The following is a 26,241-nucleotide window of genomic DNA, read 5'->3' on the forward strand; positions in this document are numbered from 1 at the left end:
TTGGAAATAGAATGGAGAAAATAAAAGAAACGTTTAACAAGGACCTAGAAGAACTAAAGAGCAAACAAACAATAATGAAAAACACAATAAATAAAATTAAAAATTCTCTAGAAGGAATCAATAGTAGAATAACTGAGGCAGAAGAATGGATAAGTGACATGGAAGGTAAATTAGTGGAAATAACTACTGCAGAGCAGAATAAAGAAAAAAGAAAGAAAAGAATTGAGGACAGTCTCAGAGACCTCTGGAACAAGATTAAATGCACCAACATTCGAATTATAGGGGTCCCAGAAGAAGAAGAGAAAAAGAAAGGGACTGAGAAAATATTTGAAGAGATTATAGAAAACTTCCCTAATATAGGAAAGGAAATAGTCAATCAAGTCCAGTAAGCACACAGAGTCCCGTACAGGATAAATCCAAGGAGGAACAGGCCAAGACACATATTAATCAGACTACCAAAAATTAAATAAAAAGAAAAAAAATATTAAAAGCAGCAAGGGAAAAACAACAAATAACATAAAAGGGAACCCCCATAAGGTTAACAGCTGAACTTTCAGCAGAAATTCTGCAAGCCAGAAGGGAGTGGCAGGACATACTAAAAGTACTGAAAGGGAAAAACTTACAACCAAGAATACTCTACCCAGCAAGGATCTCATTCAGATTCGATGGAGAAATGAAAACCTTTAGAGACAAGCAAAAGCTAAGAGAATCCAGCATCACCAAACCAGCTTTACAATAAATGCTAAAGGAATTTCTCTAGACAGGAAACACAAGAGAAGGAGAAGACCTACAATAACAAACCCAAAACAATTAAGAAAATGATAATAGGAACATACATATCAATAACTACCTTAAAAGTAAATGGATTGAATTCTCCAACCAAAAGATGTAGACTGTCTGAATGGTTACAAAACCAAGACCCATATATATGCTGTCTACAAGAGACACACTTCAGACCTAGGGACACGTACAGACTGAAAGTGAGGGGATGGCAAAAGACATTCCATGCAAATGGAAATCAAAAGAAAGCTGCAGTAGCAATTCTCATATCAGGCAAAAAAGACTTTAAAATAAAGACTATTAAAAGACACAATGAAGGATACATAATGACCAAGGGATCAATCCAAGAAGAAGATATAACAATTATAAATATTTATGCTCCCCACATAGGAGCACCTCAATACATAAGGAAAATGCTAACACATAAAAGGGGAAATCAACAGTAACAGAAACATAGTAGGGGACATTAACACCATACCCTCACCAATGCACAGATCATCCAAAATGAAAATAAGTAAGGAAACACAAGCTTTAAATGACACATTAAACAAGATGGACTTAATTGATATTTATAGGACATTCCATCCAAAAACAACAGAATACACTTTCTTTTCAAATGCTCATGGAATATTCTCCAAGATAGATCATATCTTGGGTCACAAATTAAGCCTTGGTAAATATAAGAAAATTGAAATCATATCGAATATCTTTTCCAGCCACAACGCTATGAGACTATATATCAGTTACAGGAAAAAATCTGTAAAAAATACAAACACATGGAGGTTACACAATACACTACTAAATAACCAAGAGATCAATGAAGAAATCAAAGAGGAAATCAAAAAATATTTAGAAACAAATGACAAAGAAAACACGATGACCCAAAGCCTATGGGATGCAGGAAAACTGTACTAAGAGGGAAGTTTATAGCAATAAAATCCTACCTCAAGAAACAAGAAACATCTCAAATAAACAACCTAACCTTACACCTAAAGCAATTAAAGAAAGAAAGAAAAAAAAAAAAACACCCTAAAGTTAGCAGAAGGAAAGAAATCATGAAGCTCAGGTCAGAAATAAATGAAAAAGAAATGAAGGAAACAATAGCCAAGATCAATAAAACTAAAAGCTGTTTCTTTGAGTAGATTTAAAAAATCGGTAAACCATTAGCCAGACTCATCAAAAAAAAAAAAGGGAGGAGACTCAAATCAACAGGATTAGAAATGAAAAAGGAGAAGAAACAACTGACACTGCAGAAGTACAAAGGATCATGAGAGATTACTGCAAGCAATTATATGTAAATAAAATGGAAAACCTGGAAGATATGGACAAATTTTTAGAAAAGCACAACATTCCAAGACAGAACCAGGAAGAAGTAGAAGATATAAACAGACCAATCACAAGCACTGAAATTGAGACTGTGATTAAAAATCTTCCAACAAACAAAAGCCCAGGACCAGATGGTTTCACTGGAAAATTCTACCAAACATTTAGAGAAGAGCTAACAACTATCCTTCTCAAACTCTTCCAAAATACAGCAGAGGGAGGAACACTCCCAAACTCATTCTATGAGGCCACAATCATCCTGATACCAAAACCAGACAATGGTGTCACAAAGAAAGAAAACTACAGGTCAATAGCACTGATGAACATAGATGCAAAAATCCTCAACAGAATACTAGCAAACAGAATCCAACAGCACATTAAAAGGATCATATACAATGATCAAGTGGGGTTTATCCCAGGAATGCAAAGATTCTTCAATATATGCAACTCAATCAATGTGATAAACCATATTAACAAATTGAAGGAGAAAAACCATATGATCATCCAATAGATGCAGAAAAAGCTTTTGAAAAAATTCAACACCCATTTATGATAAAAACTCTCCAGAAAGTAGGCATAGAGGGAACTAACCTCAACATAATAAAGGCCATATATGACAAACCCACAGCCAACATCGTTCTCAATGGTGAAAAACTGAAACCATTTCCTCTAAAATCAGGAACAACACAATGTTGTCCACTCTCACTAGTATTATTCAACATAGTTTTGGAAGTTTTAGCCACAGCAATCAGACAAGAAAAAGAAATAAAAGGAATCCAAATTGGAAAAGAAGAAGTAAAGCTGTCAGTGTTTGCAGATGACATGATAGTATACATAGAGAATCCTAAAGGTGCCACCAGAAAACAACTAGAGCTAATCAATGAATTTGGTAAAGTAGCAGAATACAAAATTAATGCACAGAAATCTCTTGCATTCCTATAAACTAATGATGAATAATCTGAAAGTGAAATTAAGAAAACACTCCCATTTACCATTGCAACAAAAAGAATAAAACACCTAGGAATAAACCTACCTAAGGAGACAAAAGACCTGTATACAGAAAACTATAAGACACTGATGAAAGAAATTAAAGATGATACAAACAGATGGAGAGATATACCTGTTCTTGTATTGGAAGAATCAACATTGTGAAAATGATTATACTACCTGAAGCAATCTACAGATTCAATGCAATCCTCATCAAACTACCAATGGCATTTTTCACAGAACTAGAACAAAATATTTCACAATTTGTATGGAAACACAAAAGACTCCAAATAGCCAAAACAAACTTGAGAAAGAAAAACGAGCTGGAGGAATCAGACTTCTTGACTTCAGACTATACTACAAAGCTACAGTAATCAAGACAGTATAGTACTGGCAAAAAAAAAAGAAATATAGATCAATAGAACAGAATAGAAAGACCAGAGATAAACCCATGCACATATGGTCACCTTATGTTTGATAAAGGAGGCAAGAATATACAATGGAGAAAAGACACCCTCTTCAATAAGTGGTGCTGGGGAAACTGGACAGCTACATGTAAAAGAATGAAATTAGAATGCTCCCTAACACCATACACAAAAATAAACTCAAAATGGATTAAAGACCTAAATGTAAGGCCAGACACTATAAAACTCTTAGAGGAAAACATAGGCAGAACACTCATGACATAAATCACAGCAGGATCTTTTTTGACCCACCTCCTAGAGTAATGGAAATAAAAACAAAAATAAACAAATGGGACCTAATGAAACTTAAAAGCTTTTCCACAGCAAATGAAACCATAAACAAGACAAAAAGACAACCCTCAGAATGGGAGAAAATATTTGCAAATGAAGCAACTGACAAAGGATTAATCTCCAAAATTTACAAGCAGCTCATGAAGCTCAATATCAAAAAAAAAAAAAAAAAAAAACCCAATCCAAAAATGGGCAGAAGACCTAAATAGACATTTCTCCAAAGAAGATATGCAGATTGCCAACAAACACATGAGAGGATGCTCAACATCACTAATCACTAGAGAAATGCAAATCAAAAGTACAATGAGGTATCACCTCACACCAGTCACAATGGCCATCATCAAAAAATCTACAAACAATAAATGCTGGAGAGGGTGTGGAGAAAAGAGAACCCTCTTGCACTGTTGGTGGGAATGTAAATTGATACAGCCACTATGGAGAGCAGTATAGAGGTTCCTTAAAAAACTAAAAACAGAACTACCATATGACCCAGCAATCCCACTACTGGGCATATACCCTGAGAAAACCATAATTCAAAAAGAGTCATGTACCACAATGTTCATTGCAGCTCTATTTACAATAGTCAGGATATGGAAGCAACCCGAGTGTCCATTGACAAATGAATGGATAAAGAAGGTGTGGCACATATATACGATGGAATATTACTCAGCCATATAAAGAGACGAAATTGTGTTATTTGTAGTGAGGTGGATGGACCTGGAGTCTGTCATACAGAGTAAAGTAAGTCAGAAAGAGAAAAACAAATACAGTATGCTAACACATATATATGGAATGTAAAAAACAAACACAAAAATGTTCTGAAGAACCTAGGTGCAGGACAGGAATAAAGACGCAGACATAAAGTATGTACCTGAGGACAAGGGCAGGTGGAAGGATAAGCTGGGATGAAGTGAGAGAGTGGCATGGACATGTATACACTACCAAATGTAAAATAGATAGCTAGTGGGAAGCAGCTGCATAGCACAGGGAGATCAGGTCAGTGCTATCCCCTAGAGGGGTGGGATAGGGAGGGTGGGAGGGAGATGCAAGAGGGAACAGATATGGGGTTATATGTATATGTATAGCTGATTCACTTTGTTATAAAGCAGAAACTAACACACCATTGTAAAGCAATTATACTGCAATAAAGATGTTAAAAAAAAAGAATATATGAAGAACAACATATCACGTGATGACAAACAGAATGCAGCTATTGATTGCTAACATACAACTGCAGTGCTAAATAAGTCTGACATTCAGCATAAGGAAATATTAAGACTCTTTGTTAACAGATGCCTCGAGAGGACCACAAGTCAGAGATGCATAATCATAAAGAGACTGAGTTCTACAGGACTATCTGTAGTTAGAAACAGAAATGCAATCTTCACTTGTGTGGGAAGATCTGCTTATCAGGCATGGATTGTTTAAGCCACACAAGCTGATTTGTTTATAATATCTGCAATTGATGATAAACACTTGGCTTGGTGCTTCTCCATGGTAACAATATCTTTCAGCTCTAAATCAAAGTCAGTTTTTCATTTTTTCACCACAATGAAGGTAGAGTTTTTTTCTACTTATATAAATAATAGAAGCTTATTATAGATCATTTAAACATACTAAAATTAGAAAGAAGAGAATAAAAATCCCTTGGAATCATACTACCTTAAGGTAATCACCATTAATTTTTGTAATCATGTTTCCATGCATCTCTTCAAGCATACACAGGTACACATGTTACACAAGTGAGATTACATCATGCATGCTGCTTTTATTAGGATGACTTTCCCCTGCTTTTATCCTCCCATGAAAGCATTTATCACACTTAGTTAAGCTTTTTAATGTTCTATATATGTCCTTCTATATTTTTCTCAGTCCTACTGTAATCCTAGTTAGATTTACATACGTGGAGGGATATTTTTGTGATTATTTCTTAAAATATTCAAAGATACTTTACATATTTTTTTGCATCTCATTATTATCTTAATTCTTCCATGTCACATGATATATCTCTAATTCATTCTTTTCAATGGGTACATAATAAGTATATGACTATACCTCAATTTTGCCATTGCCCTGTTAGTAAATATTAACTGTTTTGAGAGATTAATGAACAATACTACAGAAAACATCTCTGAATATCTGCATTCTTGGGTGTTAATAATTTCCTTTCTTTGGGATAGATTCTCAGGAATAGATTGCAGGGTAAAAGAACAAAACTATTTTTAATTTAAATAGATGCTGCCAGATGTTTTTCTCATAAATGATATAATGTCAAAGTACACTACTGAGTGACATCATTATATGGTAAAATATTACTAGATCTGGTGTGGAGGTGGTGTCAAGAGTTTTTGGTGTGGGCCCAGCTTTGTCCCTACTTAGGGACAAAGCCTACTTAGGGACAAAGCCCTTCTGTAATACCTTGGATGATTCATGTCACCTTTCTGAGCCCTTATTGTCAAAGTGAAGAGGTTAGAGTAGATGACTCCTAATGTTCCTATCTAATTCTAAAGTTCTATTATTTTTAAAGGTTATTGTCAAAGATTAAAACCCAAAAAACTCTTCAGATATGCTAGCTGATAACAGTGAAATCATCTTTAAAAGTTTTAGTGAACACTAAACATTTTTTCAGGAGGGGGCTTTGATCGCCCCCAAATCACATTTTATTCTGTTAAATATTGCATACTTGCTTGATTTATGGAAGATATTTCAGTCTCATGATGTCCTTAGAATTTGAAAATTCTTAATTCAGAATGGGTTCCAAACTGAAAAAATAATCTCAAATCAGAATTCTTCCAATGGCTAAGAATATATTTGTATATATAATATCTCGATAAATGATAAAATGTTTCTCTAAAGCTAAATAAAAATTTCTCTAAAAGCAATAGTAATCTTATAGAATGGAACAATGTCCTTTTTCTGGGTAAGACACAGCATCCCTTAATTTGTATAAACAGCACACACAAAATATTTCACATATAATGAACCATTCAAGCCCTAGCAATATGAAATCTTAGGACAAAATATATGTACATATATAATCATTGGTGTTGCAGTCAATTCAAAGATGTGCTGCTTTGAAAGAGTCTTGTAACTCTTCGTTGAAATATCAGAAGCAGTATTATATATTTACAGAAAAGTGAGGGGAAGTAATAGACTATGGCCTCTGACAGTTTTTCAATCTCTGAGTAAACTGATTTTTATACATTAAATAATTGGTGAATTCTCTTTCATAAAATTACAAAGACTTATTAAAAATGAGTTTTCTGTATCAAAATGTCTCAATCACTTTCAAAATGTCAGTTGAATTTGACTGCGAGAGTCCTTGACCTTGAACTTTTCATAGTTGGCTTCTGATTGACACATTTATTCAGTTTGACCTTTCCTTTTAACTGAACTATTCTTCTTCTGATTGAATCTTCATTGGAAGATTGCTGTTGTAGCTCACAACCTAAGCAGTAGTTTGAATAGTTAGTCTTTTCTGACATTGATGTGTTTGAATTCCCTAAATTCTAGGTAATTTTGATGTTGATGAGAATCTTCATGACTGTGAATGACAGTGCTTAAATGGATGCTGTGACCCAAATTTCCTTGTTTTGCAGTGGGGTACTTTTTGACGCAGAAACTTGTTCCTAAGCATTAGCAACTATCAAGTTAGCCTTGGCAAAAGAATACTTAGTATTTGGTCATAAAGCCCATAGTTGAAATAATACATCTACTTCTTGAAGATTGTACTTGTTAAAATATTTACTAATATTGCAAATAAAATAAGAAAAAAACTTGAATTTTTAGGATAAACTTGAAACAGATATTTAACTGGAAAATACATCTTTAGAAATTCTTATATAAAAGTAATTATTCCATGTGGAATATTATATTTTTGCAAAAAAATTAGGTATAAAAGTTTCTCCACCATTCATGGTCATTTTTCTTTCTTTTAAAACATCTGTCAACACACTTTTTCCATAGCAAACGATACTCTTTCATATATATAAAGAGACCTCTATGAGACATACGCTGAGCTCATCTTCCACATAACTGCAGGCAAGGGTTTTGCTAATTTTTCTGCCAATTCATAACTCACTTACCTTTTCCTCCATCCTCCAATTATGATCTTCTCAATGCTTTCTCAGCTCCCATTAACAGTTTCTTTGAATTCTTCCCTATCTTGGACAGAGGGTCTGGTTCCTCTGGAAAAATGCCTGTAATATTCCAGTGCAAATAAGGTATCTTTTAGCCACACACTTGGGACCTTTACCCTGGGAATATGTTTTATTTGGTAGCATCCTGGATTTGATGTTTTCCAAGGCCATTTCTTACTTTACTAGTCTGTTACCACTTGGCACGACTAAAGCTGAAGAGTCTTTCTGTTTTCCATCTGGAGCCTCAGCTCCTTTAGATTTCTTCTATATTCTGCTTGAGAAATGAGCATTTCTCTCTTTCAGCTCATCTCCTTTTCTCCACTCTCCAGGAAGTTTCTTCACTGTTCCTCAAGCCCTTACCAATAGTCTCCTTGAGCTCCTTCCAGCTCTCAGTAATAATGTCCTCATGGCCTTCCAAGCCTCTGCACTAGAACCCCAAAGCCAGTGCCACATGTTTAGACTTTAGTTATGTCAGCACCCCACTTCTAGGTACCCAATTATTTTATGATTATTTACTGCTATACCACAAGCCATTCCAAAACTTAGTGTTGGAAAATGACAACCATTTGGCTCTGCTTACAATTTTGTGGCTCATGAAATCAGGTAGGTAACAATGAGGATGACTTGAATCTGTTCCACAGTGGCTGAGCCTTCAGCCAGGGTAGCCAAATGAGTCTTCTAGGCTCAGCATTAGCCTCTCCTTCCCTCATGATTCCAGGGACCCAGGGTGATAAATTGCTGGCATCTAAGAGTCCTAAGTAAAATAGAGGCACACAAACAAACTGGCCTCATTCCGGACCCATTCATATAGTTCTGTGCAAAATCAATGAAACACAGAGTGGTCTACCACATTCCTAAGACTTTGAGACTTTATAAGAATATTAGATCAATACTGGTCCTAACTGATGGGTGAGATGAGAGCTACCATATTCTGCCTGCCTGGGCTCTGTGATTTCAGGGAAGAAATAGAAAACCTCCAGACGGGTGTCTGAGCACTCTTTCCCATAGGCAGGATGGGGCTAGACTTGTGTGTAGACACTGACTATTCCACAATGTAAAAATCAGTAGCAAAATAAAACACAATTCATCCTGGAAGCCGTTATATGATGGTGTAACAAAATAGTGTTAACTTCAAAAATAAATATAAAATAGGACAGTACTAGAAAAGAGAGAACAGACACGTTGAAATATCAGTAAAATATTGCTCCCTCTAAATTATGCACTTAAGTTAGGAAGTCAAATTTGGTAAATTCTTCTTTAGCTAAAGCTGTGTCACTACAAACTACACATGGCTAAAGGAAAACATACCAGTTGTGGGTCACACACAGAAAATTCTCTCAATGCTGGATTAAAAGTCACAGAAAAGTTGAATGATGGCATGGGTAAATGAAGCTAATGGGTCATGCGTGTTATCAGAAAGGTGATTCTGGCATTTCAAGGGAAGATGCAACATTTCATGTTTGGATATGGCTGATAAAGAGCAGTCTTAAAAACATGAGCTCTCAGATCATTCTATGGTTTATTTGGAGAGTTCATTTCTAATAATAGTTTTGTGGTTGTTACCATATACTGAAAGCATTTTATTTTGGTATGCTCGCCAAACTGTGCTTCAACTTGTACAAGTGAATCAAATTACCTGCAAGTTTAAGTAGAACAAGGATTTGTTTCATAGGCACAATATTAGAGTGGAAAGAACACTTGACTAAAAGTCAAGTGCCCAAGGCTCTACTTCAGCCCTCATGCTTAACTTGCCCTTGAACAAGTCACCTACACTCTTTAGCCCCCGGTCTTCTCAAATGCTATAGGAATTGGTTGAACCAGATGATTTGTTATTTTTCTTTGCACACTAAAATCAATTTTTTCTGCAATGATATTTTTGTCCTATTATTTATTTTAACACATCACATTGCATTAGAGCTAATTGTCTACCTCCCACATTGCATTGTGAGTTTCTCAAAGGCACAATTTATCTCTTATCTTGTGACATGTGCAGATCAGATATGACAGATTTCATCTCTTGTACCAACTCCAGTCAACTGAAACACTGCGTTGAGAAGAATCCATAGGTTGGGTCAAAGCTCAGCCATATTTTCTATGAGCAAAGGACAAGGGCATAACTTCAAAGGTGCCAAGTGTTTTCAGTTTCCTGTTTAGACAAATTAGACACTCTAACAAATGATTGTCATATGAATGAATGAACAACTTTAACTGTGCATATGCTATGAGCTCTCATAAAATAAATGTATAGCTATTGTAAAATGTTATTATTCTAGAGCTTTCCTGGTGGACAGACCATTACTAGCTGTTTACAAAACACAAGCTAATGCATGGAGGAACAAAATTTTTTTCTAACTAGTTGTATCATCTTTATGTAACATCAATGGAGGTAATTTAAAAAGCATAAGCAGTGAAAGACAGTAAGATTATTCTATTCCTAGACAATGGTGTAATTCACTCTTAGGGAAAAACATTGATTACTGCCATGATTGTTAACATCTTTTTACCTCTACCAGTGTTGCCTCATTGAGCCAACCTATGGACCAGGTGTTATTCAGATTATAAAATATTATTACTGAAGAGATTCCATGAAAAAATTGATTTGTCACACAAACACTAAGAATGATTTTCTCATAATATTAATGATGTGAGTTTAAGTACCACTCTTGCCTAGAATTCTCTTAAAGAAAACTGGTCTGCCATGGCACTTAAAAAACTGCCAACTTCAAAGTGAGGATGAGAGTCCTTCCATGGTCCCTTCCAGCTCTAGGACTGTAAAGTTTAGACGGAGTCCCCATCTCCATTCTTCGAAGCATAAGATGCTGTCTCCTTGTTTGTCACCAACATACCAAACAGATTGAAGCCGACAGAGGTGTATCAGTGAGCTTTGTGCTTGTACTGGAGATGTAAGAAAAAATTAAAAAGAATATTTGGATGGAATAATGCATAAATATGCTAATGTCTGGATAGGTTCACAACAAATATTCAGTATAAAGCATAAAGTTAATCACTGTTTTTTTAACACAAGCCTTAAGAAGATATAATCTAACTATTCTTATTCTTTCATGCTAAAATGCATTGAGAGAAAAGATCGCAAGTCAATGAAGAATAAAAGAGGAGGTAAAGACATTAAGGTAGGAAAAGATAGGTGTTTTATAATTTATAAAGAGATGCATTTTTCCTTTGATATTTATTCCAAAGAGCACCATTGCCTAGAATGTGCATACATGTTCCAGGAGATCAGTGTGGACTGGAGAGTTCAGTGGGGCAAACTTCATGGGTGTGCTGTGTGGCCACCCAGCGCCCAACACTGAGAAGGATCATGTATTTGGTGTAAAGCTTGGCTGTCAGTCTTTTGAAATTCTGAATAATTTTTGGACATGGGGATTCATATTTTCAATTCACACTGAGACCCAAAAATGATGTAGCCAGTCCTTGTGGTCAGTTAAGCCTTTCTGAAAGAGATAAGACTTGAACAAGGCTTTAACGTGTCACACAGAATTTGGAGACTTTGGCAGTTCATTGGGGAACAACTTGAAGAAAGTTGCAGAGAGTATGTTTTCCACTAGAAGTGAGAGACAAGATAGGTTGCGTCCAGCCTCAAATGCTGAGTAAGAAGTTAGACCATCCTGTAGGCAATAGGTGAAGATAGCCAATGAAGATGTTTGAGATTGTAAGTAAAATCAGTTTTAAAAAAGGATTAACCTAGCAATGCCATGTCATATGGGTAAAGGTGAGACAAAGAGAGGGCATAACATAGAGGATATAAAGAGCTGGTTTGAAAGCTACTATTAAAAACCTAAATTTAAGAGTCAATTCTCACAGAATGATTGCTAAAACTATATGAAGCACATGGAGGAGAAAACACTTCTCTCTGGACCTGGTCTGAGTATTGTGCCGTCAGATAACACATCCATCTGTCTCCTTTACATCTCTTCCAAGCCTAGATACAGATGTAAGGGAAGCTACTCCACGTTCTCATCCTGTAATTTCCCATCAAACCTGGATTAGACTAAGCACTCCTTAAGTGCAGAATCTATATCTGTATATCCAAAGCTTAGCATAGCACATAGAAATAAATATCTACTGAATGATTAGTGATAATTGCATAAACAATAAAAGAACTATGAGTCAAATATTCTCAGTAATCATTTAAGACAAACTTTGGCAACAGGTAAGATGTAGTTAAGAGTAAATTCAAGAAGCATAAGACTGATAAATTGTGTGACCTTATCTATTTCATGCCTCTTTTAGTTTAGAAGCACTAGATTAATATAGAAATGACAGTATACATACTTAGGGCCTATATTATTCCATTGAGGCTACAGTAACAGAACACCATAGTCTGGGTGGCTTATACACAACAGAAATTTATTTCTCATAGTTTTGGAGGCTGAGAAGTCCAAGTTCAAGGCACTGGCAGGTTTGGTGTTTGGTGAGGTCCAGCCTCCTGATTGACAGATGGTCATCTTTTCACTGTGTCCTCACACAGCAGAAGGGGTGAGAGGGCTCACTGAAGTCTCTTTTATAAAGTCATTAATACCATTCATGAGGGCTTCACCCACGCTCATACTCTAATTACTTCCCAAACATCCACCTTCATATACCATCACATTGGGGTTTAGGTTTCAATAGAGTAAGTCCCCTACATACGTACCTTCAAGTTGCGAACTTTTAAAGATGCGGACATGTGTTCACATGTCCAATCACATAAGTTAGTTCATGTGTCTGGCATACATTGCCACGTGTGTGCATCCTCTACAAGTGGCTGTGCTTTTGTGTACTTTACTGTACAGTACTGTATAGAGTGCAGTAGTACAGTATCTTTATTTCTTACCTGTTCACTCAGTGCCAGCCACTATATGCCCACTGTTGCACTGTACTACTGTACTTTTCAAGGTACTACAGTAATGTAATATTAAAAATGTTTTCTTTATTTTTTGTGCTTGTTTTTTATGTATTATTTGTGTGAAAATATTATAAACCTATTATAAACCTATTACAGTACAGTACTATATAGCCAGTTGTGTTAGTTGGGTACTTAGATTAACTTTGTTGAACTTACAAGCAAATCAGACTAGCGAATGTACTCTCGAAATGTAACACATTTGTACATAGGGGACTTACTGTATATAAATCTGAGGGGACAAAAATATTCCATCTATAATGGAATCCTTTTGCCTTGGCCGTTTATGTTAATCTTAGATAAAGGAATACCCATTTACCTTGCCACTAGGGAAAGGAGAGTCAATGTACATATGACCAGATAAGAGACATCTTTCAAGAATCAGGGCACAAACATGCCACCTAAGTCTGGCATCCACCGACAAGTTAAATATCACACCCCCTAATCCTGTATGCCAATTTGGGAAAAGAGGAACACTAATGTAATATACACAGCATTTTTTCATCCACTCAGTATTCTTCATATATTCAATATCGTCATCTGTAAAATTTAATTCATTGTACTAAAATTTAATTGTGATTTCTTGCTTTGAGTTGCTTCATAATTCCTAATCTTCATTTTAACCAAGGTAGTGGACTGATCCCATAAATTTGTGACTTTGTGTTTATAATACTAAACAATCCAGTTTGGATACCTAGCCATCCTGAGTTCATCAATGAGTCATCAACTAGTTTTTCCTCTTTAATCTATGTCCCTAAGAAAAACTCTTTCTGCATTTGTCTTAGTACTTAACAATACATTTTTAGAATATGTGCTTGAAGTAAATACCAAGGTCCCAGTAATGGCATGGTAGAGCCATTTTTACCTACTTTTAATCTTCAATGCATTGTTGGATGCATTTAATATTTCATCATAATAGACATAAATGTCTGTCAAATAGCATTTTGTCTAGTATTTTCATCACTGGAAGCAACTAAAATTTCTATTTCAGATAATATATCCAATTATTTAAGCATGTGAGTTAATAACAGCGACTTTCTTAAAAAATATATTAAAACCCAGGTCATCATGAATGTAAATCCCATTATACAAAGGTCTAAGAAAAAAATAATTGTAAAAGGAAGAATAATGTATATGTGTATTATTTTCTTATCATGGTAGGCTACTTTAAGCAAATTATTCTCTGGGAAAAAGAAATATTGTTAGCAGGAAAGTATTTTAACTATCCAAGATTTTATGTCAATAACATTAATCATATCTAATAATCCATGTCTTATAGCTAATACCCAGTTTTTTATGTTAGAAGGTATTTTTTTAATTGCATCTCATAGAATTTACATTTTGTACTACTTTGCTTTATAGAGAGGAATGGTTTATGTGTCTCTTTGGTGGGGACTGGGGATGCTAGAAGTGCCCTATGTGAGCCCGTTGAGGGAGTTATGTAAACCCTAAATAAGGACACAAAAACTGCTATACCTAGCAGGTTTCTGAGTAAGCCATTCAGCATGAATTCACTTCTTATGAGAACAGTCAAGTTATCTTGTTGTTTAGATAATTCATTCCCCAAACTTTCTCAGAGTGCTTACTATGTGTACAGCATTCTGCTAATCCTGCTGAAAAAAATGCTTTACAAGTACTTTACCTTTCTGAAGCATTTCCTAAGAGTTCATGTATGAACATTGTTTCATTCAGTTTCCCTCAATACTCAGGAGAGAGACAGAGTAGCTATTATTATGCCAGTAAAGTGCCTTGCCCAGCGTCTCAGGGCTAGGAAGGTACTGAACTAAGTCTAGAATTCAGGTCTTCTTATTCTGAGTGCAGTAGTATGCCATGAGAGGGGGGGATAACACACATCTAAAATAAAGCTAGGCACTTACCGGAAAACTTACTATAGCTATGGAAAACATTGATATCCAGTTTGTTGAAGGAGTGAATACCAATTAAGGAAATATTCCTCTTGGCTAAGAATGCAATTATAGTGCCCTTTAACAGATAACATTTATCAAACATTTACTATGTGCCAGACACACTGCTATGGGCTTTACTTGCATTATCACATTTAAGCTATGAGCGAAGCTCTGAGCAATAGGGTAATTTTCCCAAGTTCAAAATTTAATAAGTGTCAGAGCAGGGGTTCACACGATTCTGTGTCATTCCAAAACCTCTATATACTCCTTCAGCACTCTTTTCTGCTGTCTTCCTCCATAGTGTTTCCTATTTCCCTTCCTTATTTCTTTAAGAGAAAAAAGAGGGAGGGGAGGAGGTACTGTCAGGCATGAAGAAGGAAGGAAGCAAGCCATCCATGCATTCATTAGCTCACCCAACGACAATCAGCTGCCCTAATGCCCAGCTCAGCTCTGGGAATGCCCAGAGGACCTTAGGCGTGACTTCCAAGAACATCAAGTGCTAGTTCAGAGACATGAGCAGAATGCTAATGAAGCAAAACTAAACAGTGTTAGAACTAATGAAGAAAGGCTTAACCAAGGAGGAGGCATTTGAGCTGTGTCTAAAAGTATCTTTCCAGGCAAAGAAGGGAGAATGAGCATCTGTAACAGAACAGGCAGAATTATGGGAAGTATTCCGGTGTAAGAAGAAATGTGAGGTTAATGTCATAGAAGCACAGAATTCAGCATAGGAGGTGGAATCGTGCTCTGAGGAGACCTCTGTTGAAACAAGGAAATTGGACTTTATCCTTAAGGCAGCAAGAGTTAACAGGCACTTTGAACAGCAAAGCTAAATATGCTTCCATTTTTAGGAAGTCTTAACTGGCAGTCTTATGTTGGATGAGCAGGACCCTTGGTCCAAGTGAAAGCCAATAAAACCTGGACTTGAGTGGAAGGATGACATTTCCTCTATTATTTCTGAGTCATAAATAAAAGTTACAGTAACCTAGCAACTGCTCTAATGAGCGTATGTGACCAAGAAATGTAAATGACTTAACAGTGTTGCCACTCCCACAGAGAGTGAACAGACAGCCTCTTTCTTAAAGAGCCCTCATTCATTCATTCATTCAACAGATAGTTATTGAGCGCCCACTATGTAGCATGCCGTATGCTAGATGCACAATGCTTGGAGTGTTGTGTTAAGCACTGGTTGTGGGAAAGTTCTTTTGAAGCAACACGTAATGCAATTTGTTCATAAAGCCAAAGAAAGCAGCAAAGAAAAGGCAGTATCAAACAAGTGTCAAAGAAAACAAGAAAAGAGAGAGTAACTCCTAAGAGAGAAAAAGTGAAAATGAGGTTTAAGCTTAAGAAAGCAAACGTCTGCTGTAAGTAACCATTTCATTAAAACTGCACTAAATTGTGGAAGTTCTCTCTCAGGAACTGCACACTGTGGGCTGAGATTAAGTGTAATGGGCTCCCACATTAATTCTTCTCATTACTTCTCTAGAAAGATCAGTAAATCTCCTGGAAGGGTAATTTAGGTTTAGTGTTCACAATTCATTCATTTTAATTTTAATCTTCCCTGTTTAGAATTGTAAAAATATAATGCAGATATAATCCAAAAGAGGAGGAATGGGCCCCAAATGAGACAATTTCAACTCCTCCAATAGTCTTGTCATTAATAGATATATAATAGGCTGTAGGCTTTTATTCTTGATGATGGTGATGGAGCTTCAGCCAGTTTCTAGAGCATTGCATGCTGTTAGTTGCAGGAACCAAGGAACGGACAGCATAGAAAAGATAATCTATGTTCTACCCTTCTGAATTCCTTGGACCTTTATGTAATTTTCAATGAAGTCTCTTCTTAATCCCATTAAGTTTTCTTTCACTACAATTCAACAAAAAGGACAAAAATTTTAACACTTTTGTCCAGGACAAAAAGAAGTCAATTATTTGGGAAGAAAAAGATCTGGAAAATAAGGCAATCAATTATTTAATCACGAGAATGTGATTTTATGAGATAATTTTGACAAAAACGTGAGCCTGAAAAATGACTTATAATCATTACTTTTTCTGTTGTTAAACTACCACCAATCAGTTTGTGAAACTGGAAAACAAGCAAGTTAGAAAACAACAAAACAAACAAAAAACTCCAGTAACTAAGACTACAGTCTTTCAGAAGTGTTACTTCTGGAAATAATAAAGTCCTCTCTGATTTTCTGGGCATCTCCTTAGCTTTTCCATTAAACATAGACCCTATTCTAGGCCCATGGTGTGCACATTGATTCTTGATTAATTTAACAGAGTACCCTACTAGGAGAGCATCTTAGAAATCCATGGGTAAAAGGAGATCTTCACATCTAGGATGGATCCATACTATATAAATTGGTAAATATATTTAAGCTCATTTAGACAGTATTATATTATGTAGATTTGAAACTGAGCCATGGCTTATGATGTTTACAGTTTGCTTTTGTTTACCAAAGTGAAATCAAAGGTTTTTTTAAGGGTAATTTCCTTTTCAGATTTGAAAGAAGTGAGCACATAGTCTAGTACAGATGAGAAAATGAAATTTGAGTAACAATTTTATCTAAGGAAATTAGCAGTGGAGGATATTCATTGGACAAATATCACATTCCTTGAAATTATTGTTATGACATTTTAATGCATTCTCACCAAGAAGCATTCCCTTGTAAATAACTGAACTAGACCATGTCTTAACAATTATTTCATGAGAGAAAACGTCAATACCCTTAGAATTTCCTATCATAAGACTAATGGGAAGGGAAAAAAACAAACAAACCAGAAATGAAATACCAGAAAGAAATGGCTAAAACATAGTATACAGTTAATTGATTCATTTAAAGAAACGCACATCTTTTGAGAGGTAAAAATTTCCAATGACTTCTCACCCTTTTACGAATGCTAAGAAAAAAAAAGGAATCCAACAGATTTCCAGAAATTCCTCTCAGTTTCATGATTTTTATATAGTCCATTAGTTTATTTCAAAATAAATGTGAACAACTAGAGTCTTAAATACTCATTAGGACACTGCCCTATAAGGACAAATGCATCATTTTTTAAGATAATTCACCCATTCCATCAACAAATTAAAGATCTCTAATCTGGGGTGCTTCTCCATAGCTTGCATTAAACATTCTTTCGTGTGTCCAACTACCGATGGAGAGGAGTGTTGAGTTCTTTGAAGATGTCATTTCATGCTGCATGTGTATACTCTCATTCCAGTGAATTGTTTTTGATTGCAACATGGAAACTGAAGAGCATATTGGAGTTTCACTATGTTATTCTCCAAAAAGAATACCTCATGAGTTGTTGTAAATAGCAGCTCTTCACACATTCATGAAAATGGAAATCTATCTGTTCTGTTAAAGTAAATGAAAGACAAGATTAAGTAATGAAAGGTTGTACCAGTCATACTAAAGTGTAGGATCATCACTGATCCCATGAACTGATACATCTAAAAGATAATCTCCCTGATACTTATTGATCTCCTTAACTGTAGTTGTTCTTCAACTGTGTTCTAATCATCATGCTTCCAACGAGGATCAGGTGTTTTGAGGCACCTTTGTGCTCTGTAATTGCATTGATTAACAGAGATTCAGGCTGACCCTACTCCTGATGGTGGTGGTTATGGAAGGACTAAATCTCTGTGAAGTGAAAACACATGGCTTTGGAAACAGCACTCTTGCATCTAAGCACTACTTCATTCTGTTGCCCACAGTGTACTTACGAAAGGAGCCATTCAATAAAGCCACACAAGATAATCTTTTGACTACTGTTGCCTCATAATTAATTTCCATGTGTTGTTATTCCTTTCAATACTGCTTTCTTGCCACAAAAATAATCCTGTCTCTGAATAGCAAAGCAACAATTTTTGCTCACTGATTATTTTTCCTGTACTTTTAAAGATATGAATTTGTTTGTGCATATTTAAATATTTTTTAAATATTGTAGCTGCTAACTTATTATATGCAATATTAGATGTTCAAACCCGTTATTAGCAATTGTTGAAAGCATAGCTTCCATGTGTTCCTTAAAGTAGGGCGTGTTTGATTTCTGAATTGTTGTCATATAAATCGTAAGGCCAAAAATGGGCCCTTTGACTGAATATGCAAAGTTCCCCTTAAACCACCTTGAACTAGGAAGATTTGCAACATTTTAAACTGGCACTTCATCCCTCTTTCAGCAAGCATCCTCTGCAGATTTAATGATCAGGAACATCCTTCTGATGCATGCTGGGAGATATGGCTGCAGGGTACAGACCACAGCAGACAGTGTGTCAGATGAGGCAGAACTTCTTGTTAGGGGTGAGTATGCTAATAGTGCAGTCTGAAGACATGATCACCATAAATTATCATACAAAGGAATTTAAATGCATGGACTTTGAGCACATCAGTACTGTGCCTTTTACTTTCGATTTTACAATATATGTCATTTTTGCTTAACCTTTTGCCTCTGAAAAGATTACATGGAAACTTGCTCCTTAGAAACAGACAAAACCTACAGAGCCAACTTCAGGTCCAAAACACCTTTAGTACTAAATGGTTACTAGGTGTTTACCCAACTTAATGCCAAACAAATTTTCAACAGTTGAGTCACAAAGACACTTTGAAACAACAGAGACAACATTTTTTTTTCTATGTATGTGTTTTTCAAATGCAAATCTAGTGGAACCCCCAGGCACTTTTTTTCCTCCACTAACTTCTAAATTCTACTTCCTGAAACAGGAAAACTGCATGCCTAATATGGTGGCATTTGCGACTGTTGACAGGGATTTTTTAAAAGTCTGGAAATGTCAACACAGTCTTTCTGTGCAGAAATGACAGTTAAGTGGTTTCCAACCATGAACCAGGCTGCCAGATTCTGCGACCCTATAAAGCTACACCTTATTTGAATTAAGTAAATGACTACAGCACTAATTTCTTTTAGCACATTATTCCCCAGTATGGGAAATGCAGCTCTTAGCATGTAATATTTTCCCTTTTTTTCTTTTTCTTTCTTTCTCTTTTTCTTTCTTTCTTTCTTTTCTTTCTTTCTTTCTTTCTTCCTTCCTTCTTCCCTTCCTTCCTTTCTCTCTTTCTTTCTCTTCTTCCTTCCTTTCTTTCTGCTCTCTTTCCCTTTTCTTTTTTCCTTCTTTCTTTCTTTCTTTTAGCTTTTTTATGGAGCAAGAATATACCTGCAGAAAAATTTTAAAATCATGGGTGTACAGGTATACAACTCAAAGAAAAAACATCACAAAGTGATGAAATTACTTTACACCATTACACCATGAAATTACCATTTAAGAGAACTAGAACATTACCAGAATCTCACCTCTCCCTTTTCAATCTTAAACAATGACATTTTGACTGGTGTGAATACTGCATGCTAAGACCCCTTGCATGATCTCTGCAAAGAAAAATTTCACAATCTATAGCAAAAACTTATATCTTAGATTAACTTGTCTTATCCACTTGGAGTGTTTTCCAATCATAATTTTTTAAGAATTCATTAATATTATAAAAATCTTGAGCAGGAAATATAAGGTCTATGTAAGCTTCATCATCTCTTTGTTTTAGTTGTATGTGTCATCCAAGGTTTATTGATTTTGGGTAGTACATCCACCATTGGCTCAAGTAAAATGTTGTTTTGAAACAAGTGTGTATCTGGATGAGTGGCAGCTTGTTCATGGTTTTGTACATGATGGTTCTGTTCAGAAGGTTATTTGAACTCTTCTCCAAATTTATAACAAGAATGTGTATCTGTATTTCTCTATTATAAAACATCAACTTTTTAAAGTGCTCATCCTCTCATGATATTTCATTTAGCTAAAAATTTTCCTTTATGCCTTTAAAAGTTACAAGGCTTATGGAACAGCAAACCCCACACTGCAGTCAAATTTACAGAAAATTGCTTTCTTCTCTCACTACAGTTTGTTTCAGATTATGTGTATTTATTGTGTAGCACTTGCCTAGTAATTTAGAATGATGCTCCTAAAACTGGAGCTTTCTAAATGAATAACACAATTTAGAGGTTGATAACAAGAAACCAGGTATTTTTACAGGACCGTGAGGGGCATGTTTAAATGGCAAAGTAACATTCTGCTTTGTAAGTAAAATTAAATTCAACAGGGTTTAAAACATAATTCAGGCTTGGCTTTTTTGCATTCTGCTCTTTTAGCCTTTGGATTTATGCCTAGGAGATGATAAAATGCAGAAATTTGGAATTATACTCAATAGCAATTTCAAACAGGTTGCTATTGTCTGAATATTCATGTAACATGCAGCTCAAGCTTTCCTTTGAAGTGAGTTGCTTCGTCACCAATTTTCTATTATATATTTGTATTATTTTTCTAAAATTAATAAAAATAGCTTGCCTCTTCTGCCTAGTTGGTTTTAGGCAGATTTAAACACTGAACTAAAGGTTCTGGTTCTTCTTCTTTTTATTTTTACAATTATTTTTTGTAAGTTAATGGTTCCTGGTAATTGAAGGAACTTGGATGCTTGAATATTGCTGTTTTTAAGGTTGGCTTGTGAAATGAAACTCAAAATAGTTTTACCCTGCATTCTTCTTTCTCCCACTCCTCCATTCGTTGGTTTGTAAACTTGGGGCATTCTAATAGTACAGGCCACAGGACCAAAGCTGAGAGTTCTAGATGAAGTTTTTTTAATGATGGCTACAATTTCAGCAGCAGAATCCTTAAAGCACACTTATTCAAGCGTGCCCTAAAAATCGGAGCAGTACAGACAATTTCACCGTACTTCTTATAGGATACCTTCATTGGATTGCCCCAGCAGTTCACTTTGCTCAATCTTGAGAATGAGGAACATTATTAGGTGGCAAGGAATATGTTTTTGTAACTTTGTAATTCTATTTCAGTGGAGATTTAGGAGACTAAAAATCTATATTCTCCTAGATCAGTCTAGGAGATCATCTCCTTTCCCATTAGAGATAGTCTATGAAATTCTTTTGGGCATCTCACAAAATCCTACAATTCTTCACCTGGCCCCATAAGCACAGTAAATTGGAGCTCAAGTGTGTGGTCCTAAGACCTCATCATTGCCTGTTTAGAATCTGAGCGTCCCTGACTAGTGATGTTCCCTGCTTCTCTTCCCACTCACTGCTTTAAAGCTATCTTTACCCCAAATGCTTGTTTCCACTTTTGCTTTATTTTGCTTGTGAATGTCAGTGCTATTATTCACATCTATCCCACAATTATTATCATCCTCCAAAAATTGAATTTTCCCGTAAATAATCATCTGAAGCATAAAATTGCTTGCTTTCACATATTTAATATTCAGTGAACCAGCCTCCTAACATCACCGTGCATAATTTGTAGAACAATAATAGAAGTAATGAATATGTTAAGATAAGTTATTTTGCTGGAATATAAAAAGAAATTAAAGCCACACCTGGACATCTGTGCACCATTTAAGTCACTTATTCAAGTGTGATATACCAACAAGAAAGAAAGTAAGTCTCGACAATGTTATAGGGAACCTCTTTAAAGATGGATAAACCTGTATTGTATTATCCAAGGTAAAGGATATAGACCATTAAGAGATAACCTCACTGAGGGGGGATACATAATTTGTAAAGAACCAATACTCCCAAGCAATATGAGAGGTAGGTGATCAAACACAACATAAAACACTCCAGAGAAAGGAGTGTTAGTTTTTTGTTATTTTATTTTATTTTACAAAACTGAATGTAAGAAATATGTTTCCCAAAGAGAATATAAGGGTAAGAAACTATAATCTTTTAAAGAATAAAATGTGTTTAGCTAATCTAATTGGGAACCAGAGCCTGAGCTCTGTCTATTCTGCCTAGAGGCAGAGGAAACAATAAAAAAATCCACTTCTTCATGCAAATTTTTATTCATACTACTCTGTTTATTAATGCAAAACTGTAGATCAAGAAACTCTTGGGATAGTCAAAGAAGAATCAATAATCTCTTGGCTCCTTCTGAACTCACAACCTATATACCTTCCTTTCCCCAAACTTGGACAACAAATTTTATTTCCTGAATTACAAGATGAATCTGATGTGTATTAAACTGAATTTGAGAAGAAAGAATCCACATCAGGACACAACTTGTTGAGAAAACTCTAACTGCTTTTAACTATTCATACCTCCTTCCACCCATCACTTCTGATTCAACCTGGAGTTCAAACTGTATTTCAGTCTTACCTGCTTTAAACTTTTCATCAGTTCAATCCTATTTATTCTTTCCAATAAATTTTTTTCTTTGAATATTTTACCTTTAGTCTCTCCTGATCCACCTAGTCACTTTTCATTGCAAACCTGAAATTATTTTTTTCTATAAATTTATTTACTTTTTATTTATTTTATTTTTGGCTGCACTGGGTCTTTGTTGCTGCTTGCGGGCTTTGTCTAGTTGTGGAGAGCAGGGGCTACTCTTCTTTGCTGTGTGCTGGCTTCTCATCACGGTGGCTTCTCTTGTTGTGGAGCACGGGCTCTAGAAAGCAGGCTCAGTAGTTGTGACACAGGGGCTTAGTTGCTCCTCGGCATGTGGGATCTTCCTGGACCTGGGCTTGAACCCGTGTCCCCTGCATTGGCAGGCGGATTCTTAACCACTGTACCACCAGGGAAGCCCCACAAACCTGAAACTATTAAAAGTTTGACCGTTCTGTCAATTAAATAAGTCAACAGGTATTTGTTGATAATTTGCTCTTCATTTATTCACTCACCCATTCATCCAGCACCTTCTCTGTATCAAGCCCTGAGCCGGGCACTTGGAATAGAAAGATGAAGATGCCAAGGTCTCAGCCCTCTGTGTGGCTCTATGTCCACTTGTCCACTAGTATGAGAAGCATCTTTGGGAATGGGGTGAGAAACACCAAAGAAGAAAGCTCCCTGGATAACCTACATCCTTTAGGGGAAATAATGAAATAAAGGCATAAGCATAGCTATAGCACTGGCTTCATAAATTGTTGGGCCCAGTGCCAAATGAAAATGCAGAGCCCCCCGTTCAAAGCTTGATAAGAATTTCAAGGCAGTGACAGCAGAACATTAATCCAAGTATAGGGACCTTCTAAGGAAAAGACCTTGTGTGACTGCACAAGTAACACACCCATAAAGCCAGCCTGGCATAGCTATTAAATTATGTATAAATCTACAGGAAAAAAAGGACTTTAGCAAAGAGGAAGATCAGTTATAACAAAGTTGTCTCACTCTGCTTTCTCATCTATAAGATTAACATATTAAAGACTCCTCAGAGGTTTCGCCAGCTTTTTACACAAAGATCATTTTTTATTATTCTGCCTCAAGAGTCACGTTTTGAAAGATTTTGTTTATCGTATTGAAGTAATCATTAATTCATATTTCTATTTTAATTTTCACAAAAATCTTTTATCATGAGGTAGCCAGTGTTAACAAAGTAGGTGATTTAACTCCAGCCAAGAGCAAAAGAGACTTTACATTTTAGCTAGTTGTGAACTGTTATCTGTTTTGTTTTGTTTTATTTTCAAATACTTGAAAAAAAAAAAGAAAGATACCAGTTACCATCGAATGGAACCCAATTTGGAACCTTTGATTAAATACTCTTCAAATTTTCTCCAATCTATAATTTTCAGTGATTCTCACCAGTGAGAGAGGAAAATTTGAGAACTTTCTGCCTTTTGACCTTGGAAAGATGCAAGTGCATACTATCACTTTTCCACATACAAAGGGAAACTCAAGTTCAGTGAAAACCTTGAACATGTTCCTAATACATTTAGATTTGAGAATTGAGCAGTATTAATGTGCTCTATCTCTCAAAGCACTACCTTTATGAACCATTGATATAAATGTCTATCTTTAGCATCTGATCACTTCTAAAAATTTCAAGCTTTAAAATGCACTTGTTTAGCACAATTATCTTTTAGAAGATAGAGTTTGCACAGTTTTTCTTTTCCACCATTGATCTAATATGAAATGACAGGCTTGGAGATTCCACAAGCCTTTGGTGGAGTAATGTCTTGAACTCAAAAGAGTCTCCAGTGAAAAAGAAAAAGAGCCATAAATCACAAAAAACAAAGCTGGGTTTGACGATATGCTGGTATTTGAGGCTCAAAAGGGCAATAACAAATGTCTTCGGTGTAATTTTAATGTAATGAATATTGATAGTAAACAAATTTGCAAATCATTTATGTTTTAGAGCAGAATTGAAATTATTCAGTTAATATATTTGCTTTTCCAATATTTAAAAATCTTTAAAATGGAGTTATAAAATGTCCTTGCCTAGAAGAAAATCTAATCTCATTCATGCAATGTCTTATTGGAATATCCTGCATCACTGTGGAAATTTTAGTTCACTACTATCACTAGTATTGGGTAAGACTTTTAAAATTACTTATACCAATCACTTGCTTTTCTAGCTTAGACATTTTCTACATTAACTAGTTTGATTGACACCTGTAACATTTCTTTTAGACACTGAATAGCAGTTTAGTTTCTTTTCTCTTGTATTTTTCATATGTTTGTTTGCTAATCTGTGGAACTCTTTAATAACTGACTAAAAAGTAACATTTTTGGTCAATCATTTGGATTTTCTGCACCACATTTAGTTTGGTTCACTGAAGTGGTAGTTGACTTAAGTGACTTGACTCAAATGACTAAATGATTGAAACAGTTATATATAAAATGCACAAATGAATTGTCATTGCATACAGACAACCAATTGATGGACAGTACATTTCTTGTATTTAACCACTCAACAAATATTGAGTGCCTACTGGAAGCCAAGTTCTCTTTTAGACACTGATATTTCCATCAATTGACATAGACTTTCTGGGGAGCATTTTGTTATTTTGAAACAAGTACACTGATTTCACTTTTCCATTTTTAGAAAAATCTAATCAACTGGATTTTACATCATACATATGTTTGCATCACAAATTGTATGTACATTTCATTATGTATTTTGTTCCACAGACCTAACCTGTTTTTCTTACATATCCATCCTAATATAAAAATGACATTTAGTATTACTTCACATTTATGTAAACTTGCTGAAATAAGTTCTTGGTGTGGGGGGTTATGTCTTAAATGCTGATTTCATTCATTGTTTACTTAGTACCTACTATATGTCAGGACAGTTCTAGTGTGCAAGAGGGAGAAGTGGTGAGATGGGATTGGGTATAAGTGCTTTCTGATGCCCTGGGAAAGAACATAACTTTTATGCCACAGGTTATGGATATCCATCAAAGGGCCAAAGCAGGAAAGGCACATGATTTGATATGCACTTTAAGAGGATCATTCTGACAAATGTAGAAGACTTTTTAGAGGACCGTGAGACCAAATGGGAGACCACAGCAAAAATCCTGACAAGAAACAAGAAGCGTATGAAAAAAGGCAATGGTAATTGAGATGGAAAGGAAAGCACATGTTCAAAAGATAGGAGGGAGACAGAAGCTACAGATCTTTGTGGCTCACTGGCTATGGAAAATGAGAAAGAGGAGGCAAAGATG

At 35.5% G+C, this 26,241-nt stretch overlaps 1 protein-coding gene across 1 annotated transcript in view; it reads left to right on the plus strand.

The window, feature by feature from the left end:
- CNTN5 (contactin 5) overlaps nt 1-26,241 on the plus strand; it is a 1,403,535-nt gene that overhangs the window by 1,245,529 nt on the left and 131,765 nt on the right. The window contains exon 16 of the mRNA XM_057553585.1: nt 18,978-19,098. Coding sequence (XP_057409568.1) covers nt 18,978-19,098 — 121 coding nt within the window. The remainder of the gene's footprint in view (nt 1-18,977; nt 19,099-26,241) is intronic.

Source organism: Balaenoptera acutorostrata, chromosome 9 (assembly GCF_949987535.1).
Source record: "Balaenoptera acutorostrata chromosome 9, mBalAcu1.1, whole genome shotgun sequence".
Lineage (NCBI taxonomy): Eukaryota > Metazoa > Chordata > Mammalia > Artiodactyla > Balaenopteridae > Balaenoptera > Balaenoptera acutorostrata.